Below are 25468 nucleotides of genomic sequence, written 5' to 3'. Positions count from 1 at the left end.
TCAATATTAAAGATTTTAAAAGGAAAGGGGTCCATATTTTCTATTGCATCAGTATGTAAATACTCACTTACCGGTATATTAAAAACAAGGGGTTGAATCAATTCCAGATTGATGTTATTTGTATGGGGATTTTCAGCTAAACTAAAGACATTAAGCAAATGGAAGAGATCTTTTAAACTTGTTATGCAGCTGCTCAAGGCCTTTTTTTTAGAAACGCCTTTAGTGCTTCGAGCAGGAATTATATATAAACCAAATCATTAAATGCTATCATGTAGCGCCCTTACATCTGCTCCTTAATAAAACACATCTCTGAAGAGCGATGCATCATTATCAAGAGCACTAAACTTCAACTTTGTCGCGGTGGTGATTTGAAACGCCGTCGACAATGCACATATTGCGTATTTCTATCTGTATATATAATAATCGGCATTAAAGTTGCAAGACTCCAAAACACTGATCTGATTGGTGGACGAAATCGTTCTATTCACAGCATATGGGGAGTGACGTAAATAAAAGCGACATCCTTTTTCACACCAAGACCAGAAAACAAACAAATAAAACCAAAAAAGAACAAACTCCTGCCATTGAAGCTGAAACTCAAGTCATCTGCTGAACCCCCCACCCCCCCAAAATCAACCCCGCCCTCAACAACTACAACGACGACGACGACTTCTACGGCTAGCCTACTACAATCCGACCCCTGCCCCTCCTCTGCCCCCCCCCCCACCCCCCCCCCGGGCCGCGGGGATCCTCCGTGTGCCCGGTCGCCCTAAATAACACCACCGGAGTGGCGTGCGAGCCTCATCCCCATAGACTCCTTCCTTTTGCAAAAATCTCCCCCCCCCCCCCCTCCCCTCCCCTCCCCCCCCAACAGGCAAGAGAGAGAGAGCGAGAGAGAGAGAGAGAGAGAGAGAGAAGAGCCCTCGGGCCGGCCGCTCTCAGGTGGCGTAGTCGTCCTCGTCGTCCAGGTGATAGTTGAGAGTGATGACGGCGCTGATAAACTCCCCCAGCTCCACGAAGTCGGCCGTGATGATGTTGATGCCGTTCTCTCCCGGCCGCTGGACCGAATCCACTGCATCATGCCCGGCAGGGCCCTGGGATGTGGGGGGGGGGTGGGGGGGGGGGGGGGTAGAGGGCGGAGGAAGGACACAGCATGTGAGGACGGATGGACAGATGGCCCAGATGGACAAGTCTCTTCATCAATGAGGCTGCTGCTACGCCGGCTTCATTGATAAAGCCGGCTACCAGCGGGAATACAGTTTCCATAGAACTCGATCACCGGGAATGAAAATGCGTACACTGCGGCCGTGTGCGTCACTCGTGGATGTTCTCTCCATACGTCATATTGTCAGCAAGCTGGACCGGGCGTATAAGCACCCAAAGCACAATGCTTGTCAGCAAGGATGTGATTTGACGGCCGTACAGAGTCGCCCAATGGGAGATGTAGCCGGGGGGGGGGGGGGGGGGGGCAATAAGAAGAAAGAAAGAAATTTCAAAAGGAACATGGCCGTAGCGTGCAGGCAGGACTAAACGCTTGCAGCGGGCTGTCCGCCCCTGGCAGAACGCGCAGGGCAGAGGCGGCTTTGACACTGAGGGACATGCACAGAGCGTGTGTGCGCCACGTGTAGCGCGCCTAGGCTCTTAAGCGCTGTCTGCATGTCTCGCCTTTTTACACTGGCAGAAATAATCAGGACGATGACTAAATAAATAAATAAACCCGCACAAAGAACGTGAAAAAAAAAATTAGAAGACACCGTGCCGCTTTCTGAGTATGAATTATTCATGGCGGTCAAATTGGCGGCTTTACTGTTTAGGCTTTCAACGGACCGTAACACTAAGAGGAGCGAAGAGGGGGGTAATCATGAGTACAAACGGAGATTGAACTAAAACAGGGCGCGGCAGCGCTACAGAGAGAGAACTGGAGGGTCGAATTCTTTTTTCTGCTTCTGCTGAAAACCTGCATGAGGTGGGTGTCGTTGTGAGGAGATCCTACTGCCGTGTCTTTAGGTTTAGCTTTAAAATGTCATGTGGCTCATATGTCTGTCTGTGTCTGTGTGTGTCCTAGTGTACATTTAGCATTATCAATGTGCATCAACGTCACATCGAACATGAAAAGCAAATGCTGCTCCCCATTCTCCCTCACACACACACACACCCCTATGCACGCACGCACGCACGCACGCGCACACGCACACGCACACACACACACACACAAACACACACCTCTCGTGATGGTTTCCCTCAGACCACTGGCCACTCCTTTCATCACGGTGCTGGCTTTGGGGGTCAGCACCACCTGAGACACAAAGAAGGTCCCCTTCCTCCTGCAGGGGACACACGCAACATTACACACTCTGCCCGTCCCTTCACCTCTTGCTTTTCCGTTGACCGGGTTTTTCTTAAAGGGCAAGACAACATGTCATAAACGCTATCCTACCACGCCACACCATCTCAGCAAAGACAAGCTTCCTATTCAGGAATACTTAAACGGAATTAGTGTTGCTCTGAGTTGCGCTCAAGCCGTGTTGTTATGTGCTCCGTCGCTGATTGGGTTTAAACTGGAGCGTGACTAAACTCCATTGTTGTGTTGCCAATGTGCTCAGATTTTCGTTTTTCATTACATCTGGGAACCCCAAACAAATAAGTGTTTTTTCACTGTGTGTGCCGGATGATTGCTGCTATGTCTGGTTAGTCATCTCTTTGCATTGAAATTATTTTAAATATAGCTATTACATGGCTTTGTTGAATACTCGATTCTTATTGGTCAATTATTGCATGCAGTGGTCTGTTATTGTCTGAATTTCAGTAACCGTTGCTATGGACACTATTTCCAATCAAGTGGACCCCAACGTGTAGCAGGGTTTATTTTGCGATAAGCACCGGCTCGCTGACATTGTCCTTACCTTACTTAATCGTCTCTTAAATATAACTATGCATTTAAATCAACGGGGCGTCTTAAAAGAAAGAAAGAAGGAAAGAGATAAAGACATCAAGTATATTCATGTTGAGTAGAGAGCCAACAAATAATAAAAGAAAGAAACTTCAGCTGAATTGGTTCAGGTCAATGCAGTGCCATGGGCTTTTGAGCCAGCCAAAAAGCCCTGGGTTCAAGCCGCCCATTTCACAACCTAACTAAAGGGTTAGCAAGATGGCCAACCTCTACTCTGCTCAATGATTATCATGCATCTGCAGACAATGCTCGCGGCTTTGGATAAAGGAGTCAGCTGAACGACTACACAGTTAACAGAACTGAAATCCAAGAGAAAAGCAGCACTCAAAGAAAAAGCTAATGGAGACAAAAGAGACTGTGGCTTTGTGTGACATTTACAATCTGCGGTTATCTAATGTACGATCGCCTCTGCTTATAGGAAGCTAAACGAGGAACAAACGAGTGTATGGGGGCGGCCGACCGACCTGCGATCGTGATGGAGGCCTGGAGGAACTGCACCAGCTTCTCCGGGTCGGTGGTGTTGGCCCAGGGGGAGGGCATCATCTGGCCGGGCCAGAGGAACGGGACCTCCAGAGCCATCGGGTGGTGGTAGAACACAAGCACCTGGAACTCCTTCTCCCACAGATACTGCAGGGTCACCTGGACCAGAGGGAATCCCATGTTAACAAGTGCTGCAGGTGAGTTTTAACAGCTACAATTTAAGAGTAAATCGTGCGAAATGCCACAGCCATCCGTCACGTCACAGTGAGTGAGCCTCCTGAGAAAATCTGTTCTGGTTGGGCCACTCCCGGCTCATTTCTGCCCAATCAGGGCACCTCTTCCCTGATGGGTATTGGGCGATTTTGCCTGTCAATCACATGTGCGGCGTACCCATAGCTCAGGTGCATGACTGCAAAAGTGGACTGTATTCATAGTGCCCGAGAGCACCTGATCGAGGGAGCTGGGGATCAAATTGGTAACCTTGAGTAGCCAGACTCCATCCTGCTCTCGTTCGTCAGCAGTGTACAAAACGTGTTCAAATATTCAACAAAGATGGTACAAATAATAATGTTGAATACAGTCCCTGGTGTTCACTGTAACCCCTTTCTCAGGGAGTCGTTCTATTTCAGTGCTTCTGTGCTGCAATAAAGGTTGGGACCTTTTTGGCTATGTTGAGTGAGAAGACATAAAGAGAAGAAATGTGTAAAAGCCTTTATGAATATTGAGTGTGCTCTTCCTTCTCAGAGACATCATGGTCACCAATAGCCATGATGTATTCCATGGGATATTGCTGTTCAGCTATTCTTCTTTGAAGATCCCTTACATACTTCTCTTTTTTAAGGATTCTTTACATTTCCCCCATGAATTACAGAAGAATCCATGTGACAACATTGCAACTATTCGTAAGCGAATCCAACCAAATTAAAATAACGAGAGCAGTACTGTTAGCGGTTGATAAGGAGAGTTCAACCTTATGAAAGCCATTAATCCGTTAATCCCAACAAAAGGTGTTCTCCTGTGGGGAGCTCTGAACAAAATCAAAATGGTCTCAGAACACATTAGTGAAATTAATATTTCAAGTTTTGCTTTTGTGGGAGCGCACGTATTTGCCAATAACATTACAGCAGGAATTAATCTTGTAGCACTCGACGATGGTGATGATTAAGCTTCTATTCCATTGTTAAATATACCTTAATGAAAGTTTAGAGGGTAATAAATACCTCTTGAGCGAAGATGACGGGGCACAGTTTGTCTCCAAAGATGTCTTTGAGCATGGTCACCAGCTTCTCATGGTGGAGGTTCTGAACCCCGTAGAAGTGGTTGAAGTCCAGGAACACCACCTCTCTGGCATGAGATGACAGGTACGTACTGATCTGTTCCAATCCCTCCCTGACCTGGACGGGGACACACACACACACATAGAAAGGCAACACAAAATAATGAATCTCTCTCTCTCTCTCTCTCTCTCTCTCTCTCTCTCTCTCTCTCTCTCTCTCTCTCTCTCTCTCTCTCTCTCTCTCTCTCTCTCTCTCTCTCTCTCTCTCTCTCTCTCTCTCTCTCTCTCTCTCTCTCTCTCTCTCTCTCTCTCTCTCTCTCTCTCTCTCTCTCTCTCTCTCTCTCTCTCTCTCTCCACAGACAGACCGTGGCGCTGAAGAGCCCGTGGGCGAAGAACAGCTCGTTGTCGGGGTCGCGGGGCTTGGTGGAGATGCGCAGGTCGAAGAAGCGCACGCCCGACTCCAGCTGGCAGGTGAAGTTCATGGTCTGCGTGGCCAGCCACTTCCTCATCAGCTTCTTGGCCACTGTGCCGAACACGGACACAAAGTTCTGCACCGTCTCGGGCTGCTCAGGACCCACCGGGGATGACTCGTCGATGTAGAAGCTGAAGGAGTCATGGGAACCTGGAATGGACGGGAGGGGGGGGGGGGGGGGTCCACCTTGTTATTGATCCTAATAGGGAAGGGATCATCACCGTGACGACACTGGGATGGAGGAGAGGCGGTGGTGGTTCGGGTGGATAACTGCCAGCCCAAGTGTTCTCTGTTTCGCAGTGCATTGAGCAAGGCATCATTAGCGACACAGCTATGTAACAAGGAATGAACGATAAACACTGTTTTGAATTGATTGATTGATTGATTTTATTTGACCATTTTGATATAAAATATGAACAGCACTGTGTCATACATTAAAATACATAAATAGTCAGGGATGACACAATAACGCCCGAAGGCTTTTTTCCGTTGTGGTCCCTGAATTGAGTGTTGTTGATATCATGGACTATCATGATGGATAATCAATTATAATGACTGATTCCTGCATACCACAGAAAGGTTCTCCACCTGTGCTAAAATGCTCATGAGTGTGATCAGGCTTCGGACCTCAACCTGGAAGACGAAGCGGCTCTGCTGCTAGTACTACACCCACCTCAATTTGAAACAGCTCACTCCAAATACAAAATGTGTTTTGTTCACACCAACACAAATAGAAAAACCTTACAGTTTCTTCATTGGAAACGAGAGCAGGACTTCCAACATAAGTTGTGCTAGACTACAAAAAATCAAGACGGTTTCCTCGGCCATCACACAAAAAACCGGCAACGTCATCGACCAACGGTTTCATGTGATATTCTGTTTAGGTTATCTCCAGAGAGGTCACAGCCCTCCAGTAAAGGAAGGGCTTTTAACTCCAGAGACGTTACCGAAAACGTATTTCTCCCACTCGTTTAAGCCGACAGCAGATATCATATCTTGAAGAGAAATAAAACACCTTGTTTTTTGAACTGTCCCGTGACACAGACATCTGGCTTTTAAAGGCCTTATCAGCCATCAGCTCAGGCAGCACCTTGTTTCAATAGGTCATGGGCGCGTTGAGGACCCATTTTCTGCACCTGGATATAAATGGGGGAGTTGATTTCAAAGACATTTTCTTTTTGCTGTGTAGTGGGCGGAGGCCACGGTGTGACAGGCGGCTGTGCATAGACGTCAGAGTATGACATGCAAAGTCAGAAAGCTGTACTGTTTGTGACTTGACAGGAAATTGTTCTGGTAGTTAAATCACACAATGCTGGTTCTGAAGGAACATTTGCATTATAGGCCATTATAGGCCACAAAATACATGATTTTGTATTTATCCTTTTTTAATGTGTGACCAGCAAAGTGTATTTTTGGAAGGTATAAATACATTCCAAAACGACATCAACCATAGAGGAATGTTGGTCTTTCTCTGAGCTCTAATCCAAACTGCCACTACATGGAGCCTCTAACAACCTGTGGTAAAAATGACATTGTGCTTTGATGCTAATGGCTCTATCTGACCACTGTTTTTTTCCCTCTCGCTGCAGGTGAATTGCCTCCAAAATACCTGTTGCCTTGCAGATAATGCCCAGGGGACACTATGGCAACAACATATCAAACTAGCCGATGTGTTATAATGACAAGACAGTCTTTTTGCGAAGAAAAAGCTTGGCTTCAAGTTTACACAAAGCTGAACCAAGTGCCCTTCTCAACATCCTGATTTACTAACCTTTTTAACAGCTTATGTTCCAGTTATAATCTGAAAATGAAAAACCAGTTGAACAAAACCGGATAACAATTTCTAACTCTTGCCGACTGCTATATAAAAACCTAATCGAAACCTAAATCGACTACCATGTCTCTGGACATGGTAGTCGTTCTTTCCTTGAGCAAACAAATGTGAACACACTGGGATCAGCACGGTACGTGTTCATCTGGTGCTCTAACCCCCCTCTTTATCCCTCCCACCCCCCTCTTTATCCCTCCCACCCCCCTCTTTATCCCTCCTCCCGTTCTCTCTCCACAATAAGACGTAATGACTGCTGCTCATCCCCTGATCATTACACACAGAAAGAAACCCTGAAGCAGCCCCACACAGTGACTATACCAGAAGGGACCTTCGAAAGGTTTGGATCACACGTGGAATATAGCGAAGAAATATCTAGCCAACACATGTATCCAACGCGTCTTACATGTACCGTGAGAGACATTCAATTCACTACACCATCTTTCATCCATGCAATTCCCAAACAATATGCAGTGCCCATTGTACAGCTACGTATGTGTTGTGTCGTGTCTATGTATGCGTTCAGTTACATTGACCCGATGCACCGTATCCTTGCGGTATTCCACCAACCTTTGCTGTGCGGTCATTATCTCATTAAGCTATTGGGTGCAAAAAGGCAGGCTGGATTGCTCACACAACTCAAACATGAAATAGGTCCCAGACCAAACCAGTTATGAACCTCACCTAGACGAGAGCATAGGCTTCTTTCCAAAGATTTACAATGTCCACTTTACACATACAAGCTTTTTTCCCCAGGTGCTCCGTCTGTCTGGCAGGGACATATGCAGGTCAAGAGATGGTTCGGGCAGCAGGAACAATATATATATTTTCTTTAAAAGTTCAGTTAAAAGCATAGGGGCAGGTCACAGTGAAATAGAGGGTTGCTTCTTTGTTGGTGCACATCACAGTATCTCAATCCTTCAGTCGCTGACCATCAACTGCTCTCAGTGTTGGGGGCCATCTTATAAAGTTTGTGTCACAACACAAACGAGATGCAGGCGTGTCATTCAAAATCACTACAAACAAAGAAGAAATAAAAACATGCACAAACACACACCACTAATGGTAAAATGTGAATACGGGTAAAAAATAGCTTATGCGTTAATGGTAATAACCATAACTATAAAGGATAAACACAAAAACTAAATCTTCATCATGTCCACATGTACACTCTTTGCTTGAGCAGCCCCAGTGGGAATATAACCGCTCACCCCTGCAGCAGTACCATGCTCTACTAATTGTGCTGTAGGACCAACTCAAAACAACATGTTGCCCATTGTCATATCTCTTCATCTCATAGCCTTGAGTCATTATGAGTTAGAATTAATATCAGATTAGTACCCACTCTGATATTCCTTAAATGATAACAAGGTTAATCAATTGTGCTCCCAGAGAGGCCAAGCTATTTCCTTTAGCTTGGTGATTATATATGAAGTATGCGGATGTTAAGCAATTACGGCTATTAACCTTATAATCAGAACAATTATTTAAAACCATCAACCCTGGTGACCTGAAAAAGTCAGAATGATTGCTAATAAATTCTAAACGAGCATTTGCAACTGTTTCCCGTTTGTAAAAATGGTTAATGAGCTGACCAAAGTGTACTCACATGGGTACTGCGCATTATCCACTAACTAACAAAAGAAAACCATAAATATTTGAAGTTATATTCTCAAGTAAAAGTATATTGTGGTACGAGTGTGCTGTGAGTGGATGTTGACTCAATCTGTGAGATTGCAGTGAATATTTACCAGAACTAAGCTGCTAATCGAGAACCTTTGTGTGAACCCAGTGCTGGCTTGGTTCAGTGTTGTTTCAATCAAGTAAAATACCAACATTCTTGGGGAAAAAGGCTTGGAAAGCTGTTGCAGCTGAATTTGGTGATGCATCAAAATAAATTAGCAATTCACAGCACATTCATTGCCTCCGATTTATCCACCATCTGAATAAATTTTACATTGCTGATACATAATAGTAAATAGGTATTTATGATACTGTTTATTCAAGTTCAAGTTAGTAGAGTTACAGTTCTTCTGCACTGCGGTATGGTTTTGATTATTATAACAACAACAACAACAACTGTCAGCCAATGAAAATAATTCTTCATCCATGTTATTATATAGTACGTGCAAACTGAAAACTCAAAAGCTAACACTGCTAGTCAGAGCGGCACAATTAAAGTCCCCTGAAAGAAAGGAGGAAAAACAAAACACAATTTACTATGCATAACACAAAAGCAGCCATTCAAATTGAATTAATCCTGTCTTCAAGTATTGCAAGGGAAATTAAGTGTGCCTGTGTGCTTTTGTCTGTATGTGTGTGTCTGTATGGTTTCTCCCTGTGTCACAATGAAATATCAAAACAAGGTCACTGTGACTGGGCACTGGCAAATACAATCATACAAAAGCCACTTGCTTCGATCAAACGGCCAAGACTAAACCAGACAAAACCAGCTGTAAGGAACCCTATTCTTTAAATTTCTGCATCACAATTAAACACAGGAAATCCTATTTCTGAGTTGATTCATATTACATTGACATAAGGAGACATATTGTCACAATGTCACAATCATTGGATTCAAAATAATTCAGGGGGATGAAACTTGCTTCTACATTCAGAATATTGGTGTTGGCACTATATAAGAAACTTTAATATACATTTTCAGTTTTGAACTTGAAAATTGTGTTGCGGGCACGATTGTGGTTATTCTAAGATTCTGTCATTAAGTCTAATTGCTTATCTGTTCTTTGTATCAAGGGTATTGGTAATACATCATATTTATTTTAGAACTAATTTGACTGGTGTAGCGGTGCACATTAAAATAACACATTCATCCCACCACATCTATCACTACATCAAATTTTCTTTCAAATTAGATACAGAGAACTAAAAGGGATTTAACCAATCCAGATTCAGGCTCAAAAAAATGGATTCAAGATTCTGTCAGTAACAACGCATTATGTACTGGTTACTCAGATACTCTGTTTCCACAGTGTCATGGCTGCAACGTGGTCGACGAGGTATGTCAGTCTCAATGAAGACAGGGTTTTTCTATTTCCACTATGTAGCTATGGACTCAAAAGCAGCCCGCCCGCGCTATCAAGGGGGAATCAGTGGGCCTGCCCGCTCTCTGAGACCCAAGATGCGTTTGCGCCCGTCAAAGTGGACTTTAGTGGGTTTGGGTTTGAACGAGTACTTGGCAACACAATAGACTTAACGTATGGTGTTTAATGTGCTCCGCTATAGGTTGTACTATTAGGTTAGGTGAAAAGCCATACATATTTTGAGTTCGAGTTTGGAGTCTGTACTCCAAACTCAAGAGCCTTGACCGCGCATTTCTGCAACGGCATATACACCTGCGGCCTATAGACCATTAGGCCATGGACTTAAGATCTGCAATACTGAAATAATCATTCTGACCGTTGTCTACACACACTCTCACTCAGTCTTGACGTAGGTCAAGAAAGAGAGAGTGAGTGATATCTCTTCAAGATATAATATCTGCTGTGAGCTTGAAAATGATAAAAATGTTATATTATTTTATTATTTAAGTTAAATCGAGGTGCAGAAATAATATGCATCGTACATAATATTATCTATCATCATGGACCGGTCAAGCTTATGATCAAGTATCCAGTATGTGACCCAATTGGAAGGCCCATTTCGTCCATTGTTCTTACGAACGCCACTTGACCGTGAGATGCAGGGACAGGGAGGGATGGGAGGACCGTTTTTCAAAGAAGGTTTCATTTGTCCGGGAGAAGCCACCTCTCGCTCTATTGATGGATCATAGCAGCAGCAGCAGCTGTTGGGGTGAATTACAATGTGACGTGGTTATTCATTTACAATAATCAGCAGTAGTCCCTGCCTTCGGATGAAGGCCGGTTAGTTTGGGTGATGGTCTTCAGGGCGTCACGCAATCAGAGTGAAAGCGTTCTGCGGAATTTGTCGACTGCCTGGCGTTGCTGATTACAGTTCATTTCGAGACTGTTGATCTCTGCAGCGCATGAGGTCACTTGCGTGATGCGTAGGAGTATGTCAATAAGCGCATAGTCGTAACAGCAGACATGATGTCATAAAAGGTGAGCGGTCACAGGCCGCGAGACACAGAGATCCGAAAGCCGCCCACCAGAACCGTTCTGCATCCGGGCCTGCTCTCAAATCAACAGAGGTTGAAGAGAGCACAAAGGACCTTTGGCTGTCTTGCCAAGCTGTGCCCAGTGATGGAAGCTGTAATTCTTTACTTAAGCCAACGGGTTTGACAGGAGGTTACATAGAAAGCAAGCACCGCTGGTTAATGCGCTTTCACCGCTCATTACACCACCAAAAACAGCACACTCCATCTTTAGCCTGCACAGAACACACACAAGAGAGAGAGAGCGAGAGAGCAAGAACGAGAGCGAGACTTAGAGAACTTGGTAAGTATAAAAGAGTGTCACAAAGTAAGTGGAGGAACGAAAGAGACAAAAGGCGTAGACAAAAATAAACTAATGTCAAATAGATTCTGTGCTGAGGTGGTTGAGGGAAAGACACACAATGGCCTCAGACACCCTGTCACCCTCTGCTCTCCCTTCCTCTCCCCAGGTGACTGTACATGGCCCTTAATTGCACACGTCTGTCTCTGTATCTTCCTCAATGCTACTCCTTCTGGCATCCGGTTACCTTTCTGGTCCTAAAAAAACCCAGAGCTCTGTTCCTCTCTGTCCTCGTCTCTCTGTTAATCAATCAGTCAGCCCGTCTTGCCTCCCCCTGGTGTTATCGGGGCAGAGCAAGGCAAGCAGAAAATGTCTGCGGGGCCCTGCTGCTGGTTCCTTCCGATGACGGAGAAATATTTGACATTTTTTTCAACAACAAAGATAAATGTCCTCCTGCTGGAAACTCAATTAACCGCCAGGGGTGAGGTGAAACCAGGCCTGCTGAGAATCCATACCTAACAAATCAGGCAGTCCTTTGGACCACAGATGTCAAACGAACTGGGCCACATGCATTGAAGTAATCCAGCTGTCTTGCAGGAACAGAGAACGGAGAATAAGTTGGTGGTCCTGAATTGATGGTTGCCTTACTGCAATGCACAACCGTTTTTTCAGTTCATGTTTCTTAAAGGTCCCATGGCATGCTATTTTATGGATGCTTTAATATAGGTGTTAGTGGGCCCCTAATACAGTACTTGAAGACGTTCAAGAAATTCAGCCTTGGTGCAGAGTTACAGCCACTACGAGCCAGTCCCACAATGAGCTCTCCACAAACATGCCGTTTTTAGAGGCGGGTCAAGGTGGAGGGTGGGGGTGTGGCCCTGAGCAGCTTGCGGCCGCGGTACCATGCACTAGTGTTTACAGTGGAACACTGAACACACCAGGTGCTCCGGCGGGAGTCCTGGAGCTCTATATCTAAATAATATCATATTATATTTAGATATCTATATAATATAATATATATTATCATGGTCAAAAGCTGTTTGCGGCTCCGGATGATATTATGAATCTCAAACGACTGCGTTGGGTTCTCTGACGCCTCTGGTTCTTCCACTTCCACGTCAATATTAAGTAACGACTGAACTGCGAAATAGGAGGAGAAAGGGATTGTTGCCCGCGATTGTTGCCGGGGGTTGTCTGTGTCGGGTTGGTTGAGAAGGAACTGGGAACCGCGACATGGAGGAGAAAAGGATTGTTGCCCAGGATTGTCCGTCGGAGCCCCGCTGCCTGCTGAACGCTGCCCGTTGCCCGGGGTTGTCTCCTGCCGGAGCCCCGCTGCCCGCCCCCGGGGCTGCCCGCCCAGCCCCGCTGCCCGCCCAGCTCCGCTGCCCGCTGAACACTGCCCGCCCCCGGGGCTGCCCGCCCAGCCCCGCTGCCTGCCCAGCCCCGGTGCCCGCTGCCCGCTGCTCCGGCGGGAGACAACCCCGGGCAACAGGCAATGGGCAGCGTTCAGCGGGCAGCGGGGCTCTGATGGACAATCCTGGGCAACAATCCTTTTCTCCTCCATGTCGTGGTTTCCAATTCCTTCTCAACCAACCCAACGCAGTCTAGTCTTTTCACCAAATGGGAGCTTTATGCAAGCTTGCGTTATTGTGTTGTGTGTTATGCGCCAACAGCGTCTTTGGGTCATTAAAAAGCGCTATACAAAATAAATGAAAAAAAACAAAGAACACTTGCGTTACGGTGTGTGTATTCACACACACACACACACACACACACACACACACACACACACACACACACACACATGTGGCGCTCACACGATCCTAGCTCATTGTCTCATTGGCGAGCCAAATTCTCTGGGCGGGCCAAGCAGAGAAAGGGGAGGTAACATGGCCCCATATGACGTCATATGGGGCCAGCTCCCAAATCAAAGCTTTTCAGCGATCCCTTTTTCAAAGGTGGAGCAAGATACCTACTTCTCGGTTTACACCTAACGCAATTTTTTGCTACTGGAGGACCATAGGGAGACTAGGGGAACTCAACTTAATGTTAGAAAACCTCATAAAGTGAAATTTTCATGCCATGGGACCTTTAATGACAGTTACTGTGCAAGGTATTTTGTATGCAAACTGGGGTTGTTCTGGGGTTATTCTAATACCATTATGTTTGTGCTTGTAATAAAGGGTACAAATTAATTTGTACTTGTAGATTGAGTTGTGCCTTCAAACTATTACATGAGAAAAATTGGTTTCTCCATCTGCACCTCCTTTAACAACAAGCCAAAACTACGAGTGCACAACTTTTTTTATTTTTAGATTAAGCAGGTTGTTGGAGAAACCAATGATGAAACCATGAAATGATGTGCACTCGGTGAAACCTATTGTGCTAATGTAAATAGGGTTTGATGGCACAACTCAATCTTTGAAGCAGTACAATTGTTTGAGTTCTGTTTTACAAATGCACAGAATATTAACATTATACACGTTATAACATGATTTATATTTTTTAACATGAAGTACAATCTTAATAAGCACATACATATAGGGCTGTAACAGGGGTGTCTTTTCTGGATATATTGTATATTCAGTTGCCAGCTAACTAAATAGTTATATACAGGTGTATCTATACCTACTTATGTAGTGATCCGATCCCAATAGCACACCAACCCCCATGATAAACCTGTACCATAACCACATAACTTTGTTCAAATAACCTTAGTCATCTTCTTTCAAAAGGTTGACTTCTCTCCACGTTTGTCCTGCGCTCGCCAAAAGTTCCAGTCAAAACCTTTAACAATTTCCCATTCTGTTGCGTGTATCTATTATATATATATCTATATATATCTATATATCCATCCATATCTGTCCATCTGTCTGTCCATTCATCTAGCAGCCCATCCATTTGTGTCTATATCTCTTAGTGTCCCTTGACTTTAAGGCTGCTTTGCAGGGCTAGCCGAGTCTGGAGGGATTGTTTATCGTTCTTGTTACGGGGCTTAAGGACCAGTGGACCGATTCCAGCCAATGCGCTGGAAGTACAAACTTACGGTGAAAATCTTCCAGCGGGTTGTGTTTCTTTGTTGCCCAAGGGAACCTGGGTTTGTTTCTGTTGCGCCTCTTAGGTCAGCTTAAGTTAATGGAATATACTTTCCCCATGTTCCCTGGCACGAGTTAAATTATTAATTAGCCAGCCTCCGGTGAAGCCCTAAGGCGATGAGCTTTTCTGTTTGCTCACTGAAAAACTTAACATGCAAATATGTGTGTGTGCAGTGCGGCATCAGCCCTTTGATAGTATTTGGATTGGTAATCTCATTTTGGAAATAGTCATAACAACACATCTATACTCACTGTACAGGAATGTTGAAGCAAACAAGTGCACTCTGCCAGTGGAATACAGAAAGCCAGTGAGCAACCTCCCTGCTCTGTATGTGTGACAGGAGAAACCAGTTTCATGGGGAGAGAACCATGGGGAAGCAGGATTATCTCTCATAGCCTACCTTTGCTGACCATCATGTGTGCTGACCACCACCAGGGTTATCGGTGATGCTCAACACCACCTAACTGTCAAATATTCACATATAATAATATGTTATAGACATATATTATCATTGTTGTAATTATCATGTTCAGCTTGTGAGTCAGGATGTACATACTCCTGCTTTCTTTGACAGGTCATCTCGACCCACTCTCTCCTGTCCCCTTGTGTGACAGTGAGAGCCCTAGAGCTCACACCCTCCACCCTGGCATAATACATCATCACCCAACTGGAGTCACTCGCTGCTATGACTCCCGGATCTTGGGAGGAATAGCAGGGATTTGTCCAAGACACAAGTTTGTGTAACAAACCCAGCTGCTAGATTCGGTGGTGCAGTCTCTTATCAATATATATATTGAACATGTTTTATATTGATATTGATCAAAGATCATATTGATCTATCGCGATACGATAATTTATTGTTTTATTGCCCAGGCCTAATCTCTCCTAATGGATGAGGAGAGCCAGTGTTATGTTAACCAGAGCATATATGCTAATCAACAAAACCAACGCATCTTTGTAGAGCAGTTCTAAGGAAAAGTATAGCTATATATATTTGTAGTTGCATTGTTTTGCTTAAAGATATTGTATATATTTTTATATAGTATGTTTCAATGGAAATCTGCCTGCCCATTGATCACGGACGTAACAATCCCTGAAGCATCGTTGCTCTCCGAGAAACAGCATGGAGCCAACAAAACACATTAAGGAGCTTACTCATAGCCAAACAAACGTATTTGTCTGTCTATAGCGCAGTGTTGAATATGTAGCACACATATGCAAATGGTTATTTATTGAGGTACTATATTTATTGATTAACTACTAATAGCCTGACTATACACCACATTTAAGTTTGAGATCGCAGCTGTGTTATCCTCTATATGCTGACGATACTCCCCATATTCCCCACACCACTTTGGAAAGATGGATAGAGATTTATAGAGATAGAAAGACAGAGCTAGATAGATGAAGTTGTAAAGCCTGACTGACAAATGGATGCCATTAAAGCATCATCTAATAGAGATATCGATTTAGACATCTCAAGGTGTCAGTCGGACAAAAAGGGCAATCAGACAAATGATAAGGGTACGAATCTTCATCATAATGGGAGGAAAGGCACTTAAGAGTACAGCAGTAAGAAGAAGCATGTGTAAAATAAAAGAAAAAATAGCAAAAAAGACAGAAATCATCAAACATGGCCACCCACACATCTTTCGAGTATATATAAAGAGCTTTCCAGACCACCAGACACACACTCGTCATGGTGCCAGCCATTTAGGCGCTGTTGGTTAGCAAACCAAATCCCCTCCTCCCTCCAGAATAATGTAGCATCAAAGCGCTTAATGCAGGCATGGTTGGATGCAAGCCAGGGGCTGTTTGAAATTGAACCTCATGAATATTAAATCTCGCTGGGTAAGAAAAAGAATACACTTGTGGCTAAAAATAAGAGAGGGCTCTTATGTCAGGATTCATTTAAACAAGAGTTTTGTATGGCGCCTCCTTAAGAAAAATGTAATAACAATATTACAAATAAACCCTATGCATGTGTGACTTCTCTAAAACACACTTACACAGAGATAACCATTATATTAAATGCAATCCTAAGCACAGAGGGCCGGTGCAAGTATACACACAAACACACATACATTTGAGGATGTGTGTGTGTGAATCTTGCCCATGGAAGACCCGACAGGAGAGCAGCTGAGATGTGGGGCTTCTGGGCCAACGAGGAGTAATTGTACCTAATTAGATTGAGCCGGCAGTGTTTCCAGGCCTGGTGCGTACATAGCACATGCTAGGTGATTCAGCAAGACTGCTATCATGATAGCCGCTCATGCCCAGTCATCCTTCCACTATAACACCAATGCTTGATTGTGTGTGTGTGTGTGTGTGTGTGTGTGTGTGTGTGTGTGTGTGTGTGTGTGTGTGTGTGTGTGTGTGTGTGTGTGTGTGTGTGTGTGTGTGTGTGTGTGTGTGTGTGTGTGTCTGTATGTGCGTGAAATGTAAATATTAAATGAAAAGTAATTAAATCTGTGAATTGACAACATGTTGGCATGGGCGAAAACATCAGAGAACGGAGCCAAGCTATTTCATCTCCCCAGAGAGAATGATAGGAGAGGGAGAATAGAGCGAGAGCGAGAGAGAGAGAGAAAATTACTTTCTGCAAGTAACTTTGTAAATACGTGATGATAATGTGTCCCTGACAAGAAATTTACCCTCTGCTAATCGGCCGTTCCACCAGAAGTCAAATCAGTGACCGGATATTACAATCAACGTTCCCAGTGATAGCACCAGACTTTCTAATTTGGGAGGGAAATTACATCTTAGACATCCAATAGAGGCAGACGGTGCAATTATACAATGAAAATAAATCCTATATAAATTGTATTGATAAAACACTCAATAACCAATTTTAAAACGACATGCCGGTCCCTGACAAGTAAATTACAAATGACAATATATTATTTTAGATGGAATAGTTAATACTAAATATAGACAAGGAGAAACACATGGCTTTGCCCGCGTGGCGCAACAGGTCCTGTCCTCTTCTTCACCCTAACAGTATAAGGCTCCACATTATATAACCGTCATTGTTTGCCTACCCATCCTTACGTCTGCATTAAACCATGCACATGATACACATGGTTGTTCTGCTTCCCATGAACACAACGTCGTCGGGCTACACATCGCGCGCACGGTTCTACACGAACGCTCATCGTACAACGCACATACCCAAAAAATGTGGTTGTTTTACGCATAACTTCAACGACGCGAAGGCGCGCACCTTACCGGGAATGGCCAGATTGGTGAGCGGGATGGTGTGCATGGTCTGCGGTAAACTTGACATCCAGTCGGCGAACCGTAGGTCGCATCTCCCGTGAGACGAAGCCATGCTGCCGCCGTGTAAACACTACAATGCTCGCCTGGAGTGCGCTCTTTGTGCTGCGCTCGCTCCTCGCTCTCCAAATCCACGCACGCAATAAACACTCTCGCCCACACCACGTACACAGCCCGACAGATAGGCTACCCGGTCCTCACACACACACACAAATACACACACACACCGCACCAAACCACCACCCCCCTCCCCGACCCCCTCCTGCGCGCGTACACGTGGGTGTGGAGGGCGGATTTGTGTGGCTGCTGCTGTAGATGGATTGACAGGTTAGATCTATGCAAAGTCTAGGCTTTTTAACATGTCTATACGTTCTATCGCTTCTATTAATATATAGTGTTTTCCAATCCATTCCTTTCTGCTCGTCTAAAATTAATAAAAGGGTGCAGTGCACTATTCGGACTACAACCACCATGAGGCTGGATTGAATCATTGACAATTAGCCTGTTAAAGTAGTCTTTCAAGAAAGGTGCGTTTATTTAATGTGCCACCAAAAATGACGCAAATATATCTGTATTAATGAGATAATGAATACAATAACACACGCAACAAATGGGTTACATTAGTCCCCTGTCCTGTTGATTCTCAAAACCTGAGCGGTGTATTTCCGTTTAGATCCCATGGTTTTAACTGTAAGTCTCAACATATATCCAGGCTACACATAGATCGGCGATTCGAATATGGCACTGGCATCGTTTGGGGAATGGAGGGTTTGAATGAATGGCATATATTGGATTTGGAGCCGCCGCTGCTGGCAAACAGCCGTCCTTTTCTAAACCATTTTGTGATCCAACCCGCTTGATCTAACCGAGACCGGCAGCTAATTGGTCTAATTCGTTGATTACGTAAGCGCCCTCAGGTGAGAGCAGCGTCTCTCTACTCAAGTGAAGAAATCACATCAAGTATGCCAACCTAAGTCCATCATAGTCCATCACCCTTCACCCCCCCAACACATACACACCCACACCCACCATCGTTTATAGGGCAATCATTTGACTTGTGGAACTGAATCATTCATAGGCCTTCTCACTATTTGAAACTATGAAAATAAATTGTGTATGTTCTACCATATACATTTTATTCCGAGGGCAAAAAGGAAAACAATGAACCCACACTCACACGTCAGAGTAATCACTATTTAATACCAGTATTTCCAGCAGAAGCGTCATTTTATTTCATATACAAAATGGAACAGAAGTAGGAAATGGCTTCACACTGCAACACCTGAATGTTTTTATATACATGTCCTAACCAAGTGTCACGGACAATGACATAAAAGTTACGGACAGATGCACCATATCCCTAATACATCACGCACAGGCGATATCTTCAGTAACACACTTTGTGGTCTTTCTTCACCAAAAACTTAATGTATTCTCCTTCAGTCAGTAACCGTTTCCCTCTGAGCATAAATTACAATAATAGGAGTCTTACATTTGAATGCATATTCTGCACTTAATAAGAAATGTACCGGAAGCACAGGTTGGTTTCACTATTTATAAAGCCCTTTAAACATCCAGTCACATCAACTATCGCTAACCAATGCTACATTAAAAATCCAATCCCTATTTTTCAATAAAGAACAACCATTGAATTTATAGCTTATAATTGATTATCAGTTTGCTACTTTAGGTATATAAATTAATTTAGTTGTTCATAATCTAACAGGTCGCTATGAAAACAAATAATGACATGTATTTCATTAATTGGCAATGATTGTTACATTCAAAGGTCAAGTTTAAACATTTCACCCAAAAACGAAGCCTCTTGTTTGAATCTGAAGAAATACAAAGGAATTATCAAAATGAAAACACTAAGCCATTTATTCCAGCACTCCTTCGATTTCAGGCTGTCCCTTTTAGACCTGCCGCATCGACTTCAGGTTGGGGGAGACCTGGTGGAACAATAACAGAGACAATGACCTCAAATCAAAAGAAACAGAAATGTTTGCATGTTTGGAGAACAAAACAATCATTGAAAAATACCACAATCTGATATTACAAGTTTGGCTTTAACCTCAACCATCCAATCTACTTCCCAGATGTGTGTATTAGTGTAGACCATTGGAGATGTAGAGAGCATATAGACACATTCATTATTCATTCCACTCAGCTGGAACAAACTATTAGGATCAGAGGATGTCATCATTCCGCTATCATGCAGCGTTCAAGAGATTCGAGGCACAAGGAAATGGCAAGACCAAATATTCATCTCCTACTTTATTCATCCCAATACGAAGGGAAACGGGCATGCCACACCGCCATCAGTCCCAGTCGCATGTCATGTTGCATTAAAATACTTCCATTGATTTAGTGTTTCAATACCACGATGCCTGGTTTTAGCAATAGCCTCTCAGGGGCCAAACAGAGATATTTCTGTCTGGTCCTGCGGCTGTCTGCAGTGCCCTCTGTGGAGGGTGTGAAGGGGCTTACCTTAAAATGGGTGCCTGTGCACGCCTGGATGTCTTCTGGAGTCAGCCCCTCCCACACCTCCACCAGCGTCAGGCCCGTCTCCTTATCCACGTCAAACACCGCCTGGCGGTATTGACGCCCGAGTGAGCGATGAAGATGGAGAGAGGGAGGGGGAGAGAGAGAGAGAGAGAGACACACACACATCAATGGAGGTAAAACAACCAGGAAATAAATAGAAAGTCCAGAGGAGGCGGGCACTATTTTTGTCATTGGCTCCTCAGTATGATTTGCTGTTTGACATTTGCTGCAAATACAACATAAAGCCTAACCAACAGCCGGAATTTAATCAAGTCAACACCATTTAGACCTTCAATGTGTCAATGTTACGCCACCACGGCTTATGAAGGCAAGGCATAGAGGGGACCGTTTTGCCACTGCGCCAACCACCCATATCCACGCTCCCCATCCAGACATACTAGAAGTCCCTGCTTTTTATCAGGCCTTTCAGACTTTGAGCTGATCCAGAACAATAACATGGAGAGCACGACCATCCAGCATCTTGGTGCATAATCTCATTTCCAGACCAGGGAAGGTGTTACAATGAGTCAAGTTAAGTGAGCCTAGGTATTAGTCTCTTATGTGGAAATGGAGGGGTGTAGAAAACCTTAGACATCAACTCACATTATGCTGTTTAATAATTGGCAGGAAAAACACATTTCATAGTCGATTGGATTAGACAACTTGGCACATTATATCACGGTCATGTATGAAGTGCTGCCGCATCGGGATTTCTTTGGCTCTCCGGAGTTTCAAAGAGGAAACACTGGCTCTGGTAAGATTGCAGTCTGCCATATGTGCCTTTACATTACCCTGCCCAGCCTCAACCTTCACTATATAATTCGAAGGCAAAGACAAAGTTCCCCCTAAACAGCGCATTCATTCATTCCCCCTAAACCCGCAACCTATGGAAATCCTCCAATAGTGGCTGTCCTCCTTCAACTAAACCAGGGACCTGGGGACCACATTTTCGCCCCCCCCCCCCCCCCCCCCAATTACGCTTTCGCTGGTCCACCTTCGCTCCTCTCACGGGCTGAGGGGAACCAAATTCCTCCCTGATGGACAGAGTGACGGGACCGTCCACACCACTGTCCCGAGCAAGGCCTGTCAGGAGCACACTGAGCTCATTAGACATGGGCATGCACGCGCCCGCACGCACGCACACACACACACACACGCACACACACACACACACACACACACCCACCCCGGTGGCAGCACAGGAGGCAGACATCTCACTCAAATCTCGCCACGCAGATTGAGCGAGACAGGGGGGGGACGGGGGACTACAGATAATGTGGACGAGTGAACGGCGTGGCGTGTGAGATTCGGGAGGGGAGAGAACTGCGGCTGCGACGCCTGGAGATGCCGAGGGTGTGACAGCTGATATTGTTTTGTATCAGGGTGTCACCGCGAGAAGAGCGGTTTTCGCATTCCGCGTCGAGATGCATGTAGTATGAGGCTAGCATTAGGGACGGTCCGTAATCTAGATGCAGTTTGACACAACACAATGGACCAGGACTTTTAAGGCGGACACCGGTTCCCCGTTTTAACAATGTATGTTTACCTTAGCAAGTGAAAATCCGGTGATCTGATTTTCTCAGTTGCGTTTCGGTGTTCACCTCAAGTCTCAAGTCATTGACTATTTACGTTTCAACGTCTTTTTTTAGGGTGAATACAAAGAAGTCGCATGTAAGGGTTAGGCATCTCGGTCATGGATGCTTACAGGTAGGCTGAGGGGATAGAGCCGAGAACCTTTGGGTTGGAACTCAAACATCCCAGCCACTAAACTAACCCCCATATTCCATTTGAGACATTCATATAGACACATGTATCCTGCTGTATTCGACTGCTATGAAAAAGTGTGCCACTTTCAGCTGCTTATGACACAAATACTATATCCTCCTCTCTAAAGCATTGCATCACTTGCTATCTTTCCTGGGAAATTACTTCTGCATAGTGCATGTATGGATGAGGGAGTGCTTTGTTGTTGCATGATACACCATGGGGAAAGGCTCATTTAATGAATGGTCGTGCCATCATGTCTCTCAAACGGTTTAAGGTCAGTGAAAGTCTGACTGGCGAGTGAATTGAATTTCAATAATGCGTTGAATAATGAAATAATTATAAAGTGCAGAGGAAAAAATATGGGGAGGAAAAAAGCACTATGCCTTTCCAAGAGTACTTTCAAGACTTCCAGGTAGTCTTTCTCTTACGTGACTGAACCCCCCCCCGGGAATTCACATTATGAAGATGTTATTGAATAAAAGACCTCTCGCTGGAGGCAAGACAACCGAATGAAAAGGAGTGAGAAATGAACAACTCCTCAAATAAGTGACAGCAAAACCTCATTTGCGTTGCTTTGCCATGTTGGTTTGTGTCGAGTCCCACAGCACATGGTTGTGGTACTCTACGCACCCATGAAGAAAGAAAAGGAAACAATGTGTTTCTCTTTGAGGAAATCTACAGACTTCACTGAGGCTGATCAGTCGAAAAAGGCAAATTGCCTGTAACAATACAGAAAAAATATTACAAATATCAGAAAATACACCCCTTGAATGGACATAAGATGCTTTAAGATGAATTGGACAAATTCAATGTGTTTCAGTGTGTATATCTCCCTCAAAGAGCACCAGTGTGTAATTTATTCATACCAATTATAACAATATCAATTGTTCTAAAGAAGCAGAAAAAAATAATTGGAAGGAAACCAGGTCATTCAGAAAGTAGACGGTTATGTGTTCAAAAGAGAAGGGGCAGAGGAAAGACGAGAGAGCTCGAGGAGTGACAGACGGAGAACAATTATATATAACGTGTACCAATGTTGACAACATTCTTCTTGTTTACCAAAATTATGTTGTGCAATCACGACCGCAGCCAGTCAGGGAGAAGAATCGGCACAGGAAACCGTGTTCAAAAAACAATTTATGGAGAGAACATTGGTTTGACGACAAGTCTGTCTGACAGCTACGGTTCCTATAGGGTGGTCCGCAGGACTGAGTGACCCCGGGTCACCAGGGACACATACAGCCCTTCCAATGCCGCACACACACACTCACTAAGTTCCAAGACCGGCTCCTGGAACATCACCTCAGGCCACTTTACATGGTGATCTACACCTCCTTTCTCCAGCACTCTCTATTCTCTGTGGGCTTCCATTTCCTCCTCATCCTCCTCCTGTATTAGCTTCTGTTCCCTCGCCTGCCCATTCAACTCTCCTGCTCTCACACGTCGATGTGAAGGTACAGAGCAGGCCGTTCCTTTGATGTGTATGTCTCAGGTCCATTGATGTGTACCATGGGCTGCTGCAAGTGTTCTGCCAGTCCGTGGTAGCCAGCACACTGTCCTTTGCTGTGGCGTGCTGGGGTGGGGGGGTGGGTCAAGGCTAAGGGAGCTGCATAAGATCGACAAGCTGGCGAGTACGGCTGGCTCTTTGTGTGGGCTAGAGCAAGAGAGTCTGGATGGAGCTGGAGGTGGTGGTGGAGAAGAGGCTGGGGGACAACCGTCCTGGACAACCCCTCCCATCCCCTCTACGATGCACGGTGGCAGATGCGGCGCACCTTCAGCCATAGGCTGAACTAACTTGAGTCCCCAACTCTGTTACGATTACAATTTTAACATGCTGCTAATCTTTCTTTGTTTTGGAACCATCTTGTTTCCTATCTCTATTTTAGCTTACTTCCTGGTGCTGTAATACCTGATTTCCCCCCCCCCCCCCCCCCCCGGATGATTTATACAGTTTTATCGATCTATCCATCCACCCTTCCTCACCCTCCTACCAACATTACTAAACTCCAATTATGACTAAACCCGTCCCTTTTTCCCAGCCCAGCCCGGCTCCATGCAGTCCAATGCAGCAGTGATGCTGATGAGAGAGAGTTGGATGAACTTGCTAGCTGCTCGCCTGTGTGTCCTCGGAAGACGCCCCTCCCCCCATCCCCGTCCCACAAGCCCTCGGGGACAACAGAGGCAGACGGTCCAGAGACACTCTGTTGAGACACACTCATTGCAACACCCCCCCCCCCCCCTTCAGCCAAGTCGCTGGGAGTTCAGGAGGGCATTGTGATCAAAAGACTAAACTCCACAAATAACAACAACAGCCCCTTCTCGGGAGAAAGTGCCTGCACCACAACAAACATGGCCTCTGAAGGAAGGCAGCGTTTATGAAGCCTTCTCCTCTGAGGTGCTCTATACGGGGAAGTCATTATGTTTTGTTGGCTTGGGGAAAAATGGTTATTTCCATCTGGTTTGACGTTGTGTATCCACAGAAAATCGATATATCCGCCCCTAAATGAGTCTTGTGGGTGTTGTTCGATGCTGCCAGGGTCATGCATCAGCGGCAAATTACCAGAGAGATTTGTATTGAGTTCCGTAACTGCCAAAAAGAAAGCAAGCAATGCATAGATACAAACATAAACATCAACCTCAACCTCATATAGACACAAAAGCACAAAAGGATACAAATATTCTGCTACCAGAGTTATATTTTACTCTACTAACATATAGCATTACTATACTACTATATTACACTACAATACACTTCAACGTAAGAGGATGAATCCGAATACATGCATGTCAACCAGGGTCGCGATGCCTTACCTATTGCCAAAGATAATATTACAGATGACATAACATTTACAAGGAACGTGTGTTGCCTAGTATATTGTAAACATCTTGGAGGTTTGCATTTGAGCAGCTCTTTAGAGTAACATAAATTAAATAGACATGTTCATCCAGGGAGCGTATGCAGCGATAGTAGTGCCGTGGACACTTACGACTAGCGGCCAAACCCTCGACCATTAAAATAAATAAAAATCAATAGCTACCCTCAAACCCCTTGCAAGACTCGGCTGATAGGATTAGGGATAACCGAATAAATGTAATTTCCATCTCCTCATGTTGCTTTGCTACCTAAAAGCCATCTATCACCAACCTGGAGCTGGGTTGTGTGTGTGTGTTAAAGAAATACTGAATGAGCTGGATGAATAGAGGTGTCAGTGTGTATTAATGAATGAACTATACAGACAAAGAAGTCAAACGTTTATAAAGAGACAACAGGGAATGACTTCCCCCAGCCTTATATTGTCCTGGGAGTCATTTGATTACCCTGTTTCACAATGGAAGTGAAATAAAAACATACTGACAACTT

At 44.7% G+C, this 25468-nt stretch overlaps 2 protein-coding genes across 2 annotated transcripts in view; both read right to left on the bottom strand.

Moving 5' to 3' along the window:
• Nucleotides 1-938: 938 nt before the first annotated feature.
• Nucleotides 939-17859, bottom strand: plcxd3 (phosphatidylinositol-specific phospholipase C, X domain containing 3; the record flags this gene model as incomplete). Its single annotated transcript, XM_084467984.1, is given in 8 exon segments — nucleotides 939-1063; nucleotides 1066-1094; nucleotides 2220-2324; nucleotides 3415-3424; nucleotides 3427-3589; nucleotides 4651-4824; nucleotides 5072-5328; nucleotides 17746-17859. Coding segments are annotated over 8 exon segments (966 nt in total). The 5' UTR covers nucleotides 17849-17859.
• Nucleotides 17860-18973: 1114 nt separating this feature from the next.
• oxct1a (3-oxoacid CoA transferase 1a) overlaps nucleotides 18974-25468 on the bottom strand; it is a 39554-nt gene continuing 33059 nt past the window's right edge. Inside the window, exons 16-17 of the mRNA XM_084468534.1 lie at nucleotides 20284-20385; nucleotides 18974-19745 (exon numbers count right to left, since the gene is read on the bottom strand). Coding sequence (XP_084324660.1) covers nucleotides 19710-19745; nucleotides 20284-20385 — 138 coding nt within the window. The 3' untranslated portion in view covers nucleotides 18974-19709. The remainder of the gene's footprint in view (nucleotides 19746-20283; nucleotides 20386-25468) is intronic.

The sequence above is a fragment of the Micromesistius poutassou genome (assembly GCF_964030765.1).
Source record: "Micromesistius poutassou genome assembly, chromosome: 5".
Lineage (NCBI taxonomy): Eukaryota > Metazoa > Chordata > Actinopteri > Gadiformes > Gadidae > Micromesistius > Micromesistius poutassou.
This window is presented reverse-complemented; position numbering and strand designations above follow the sequence as displayed.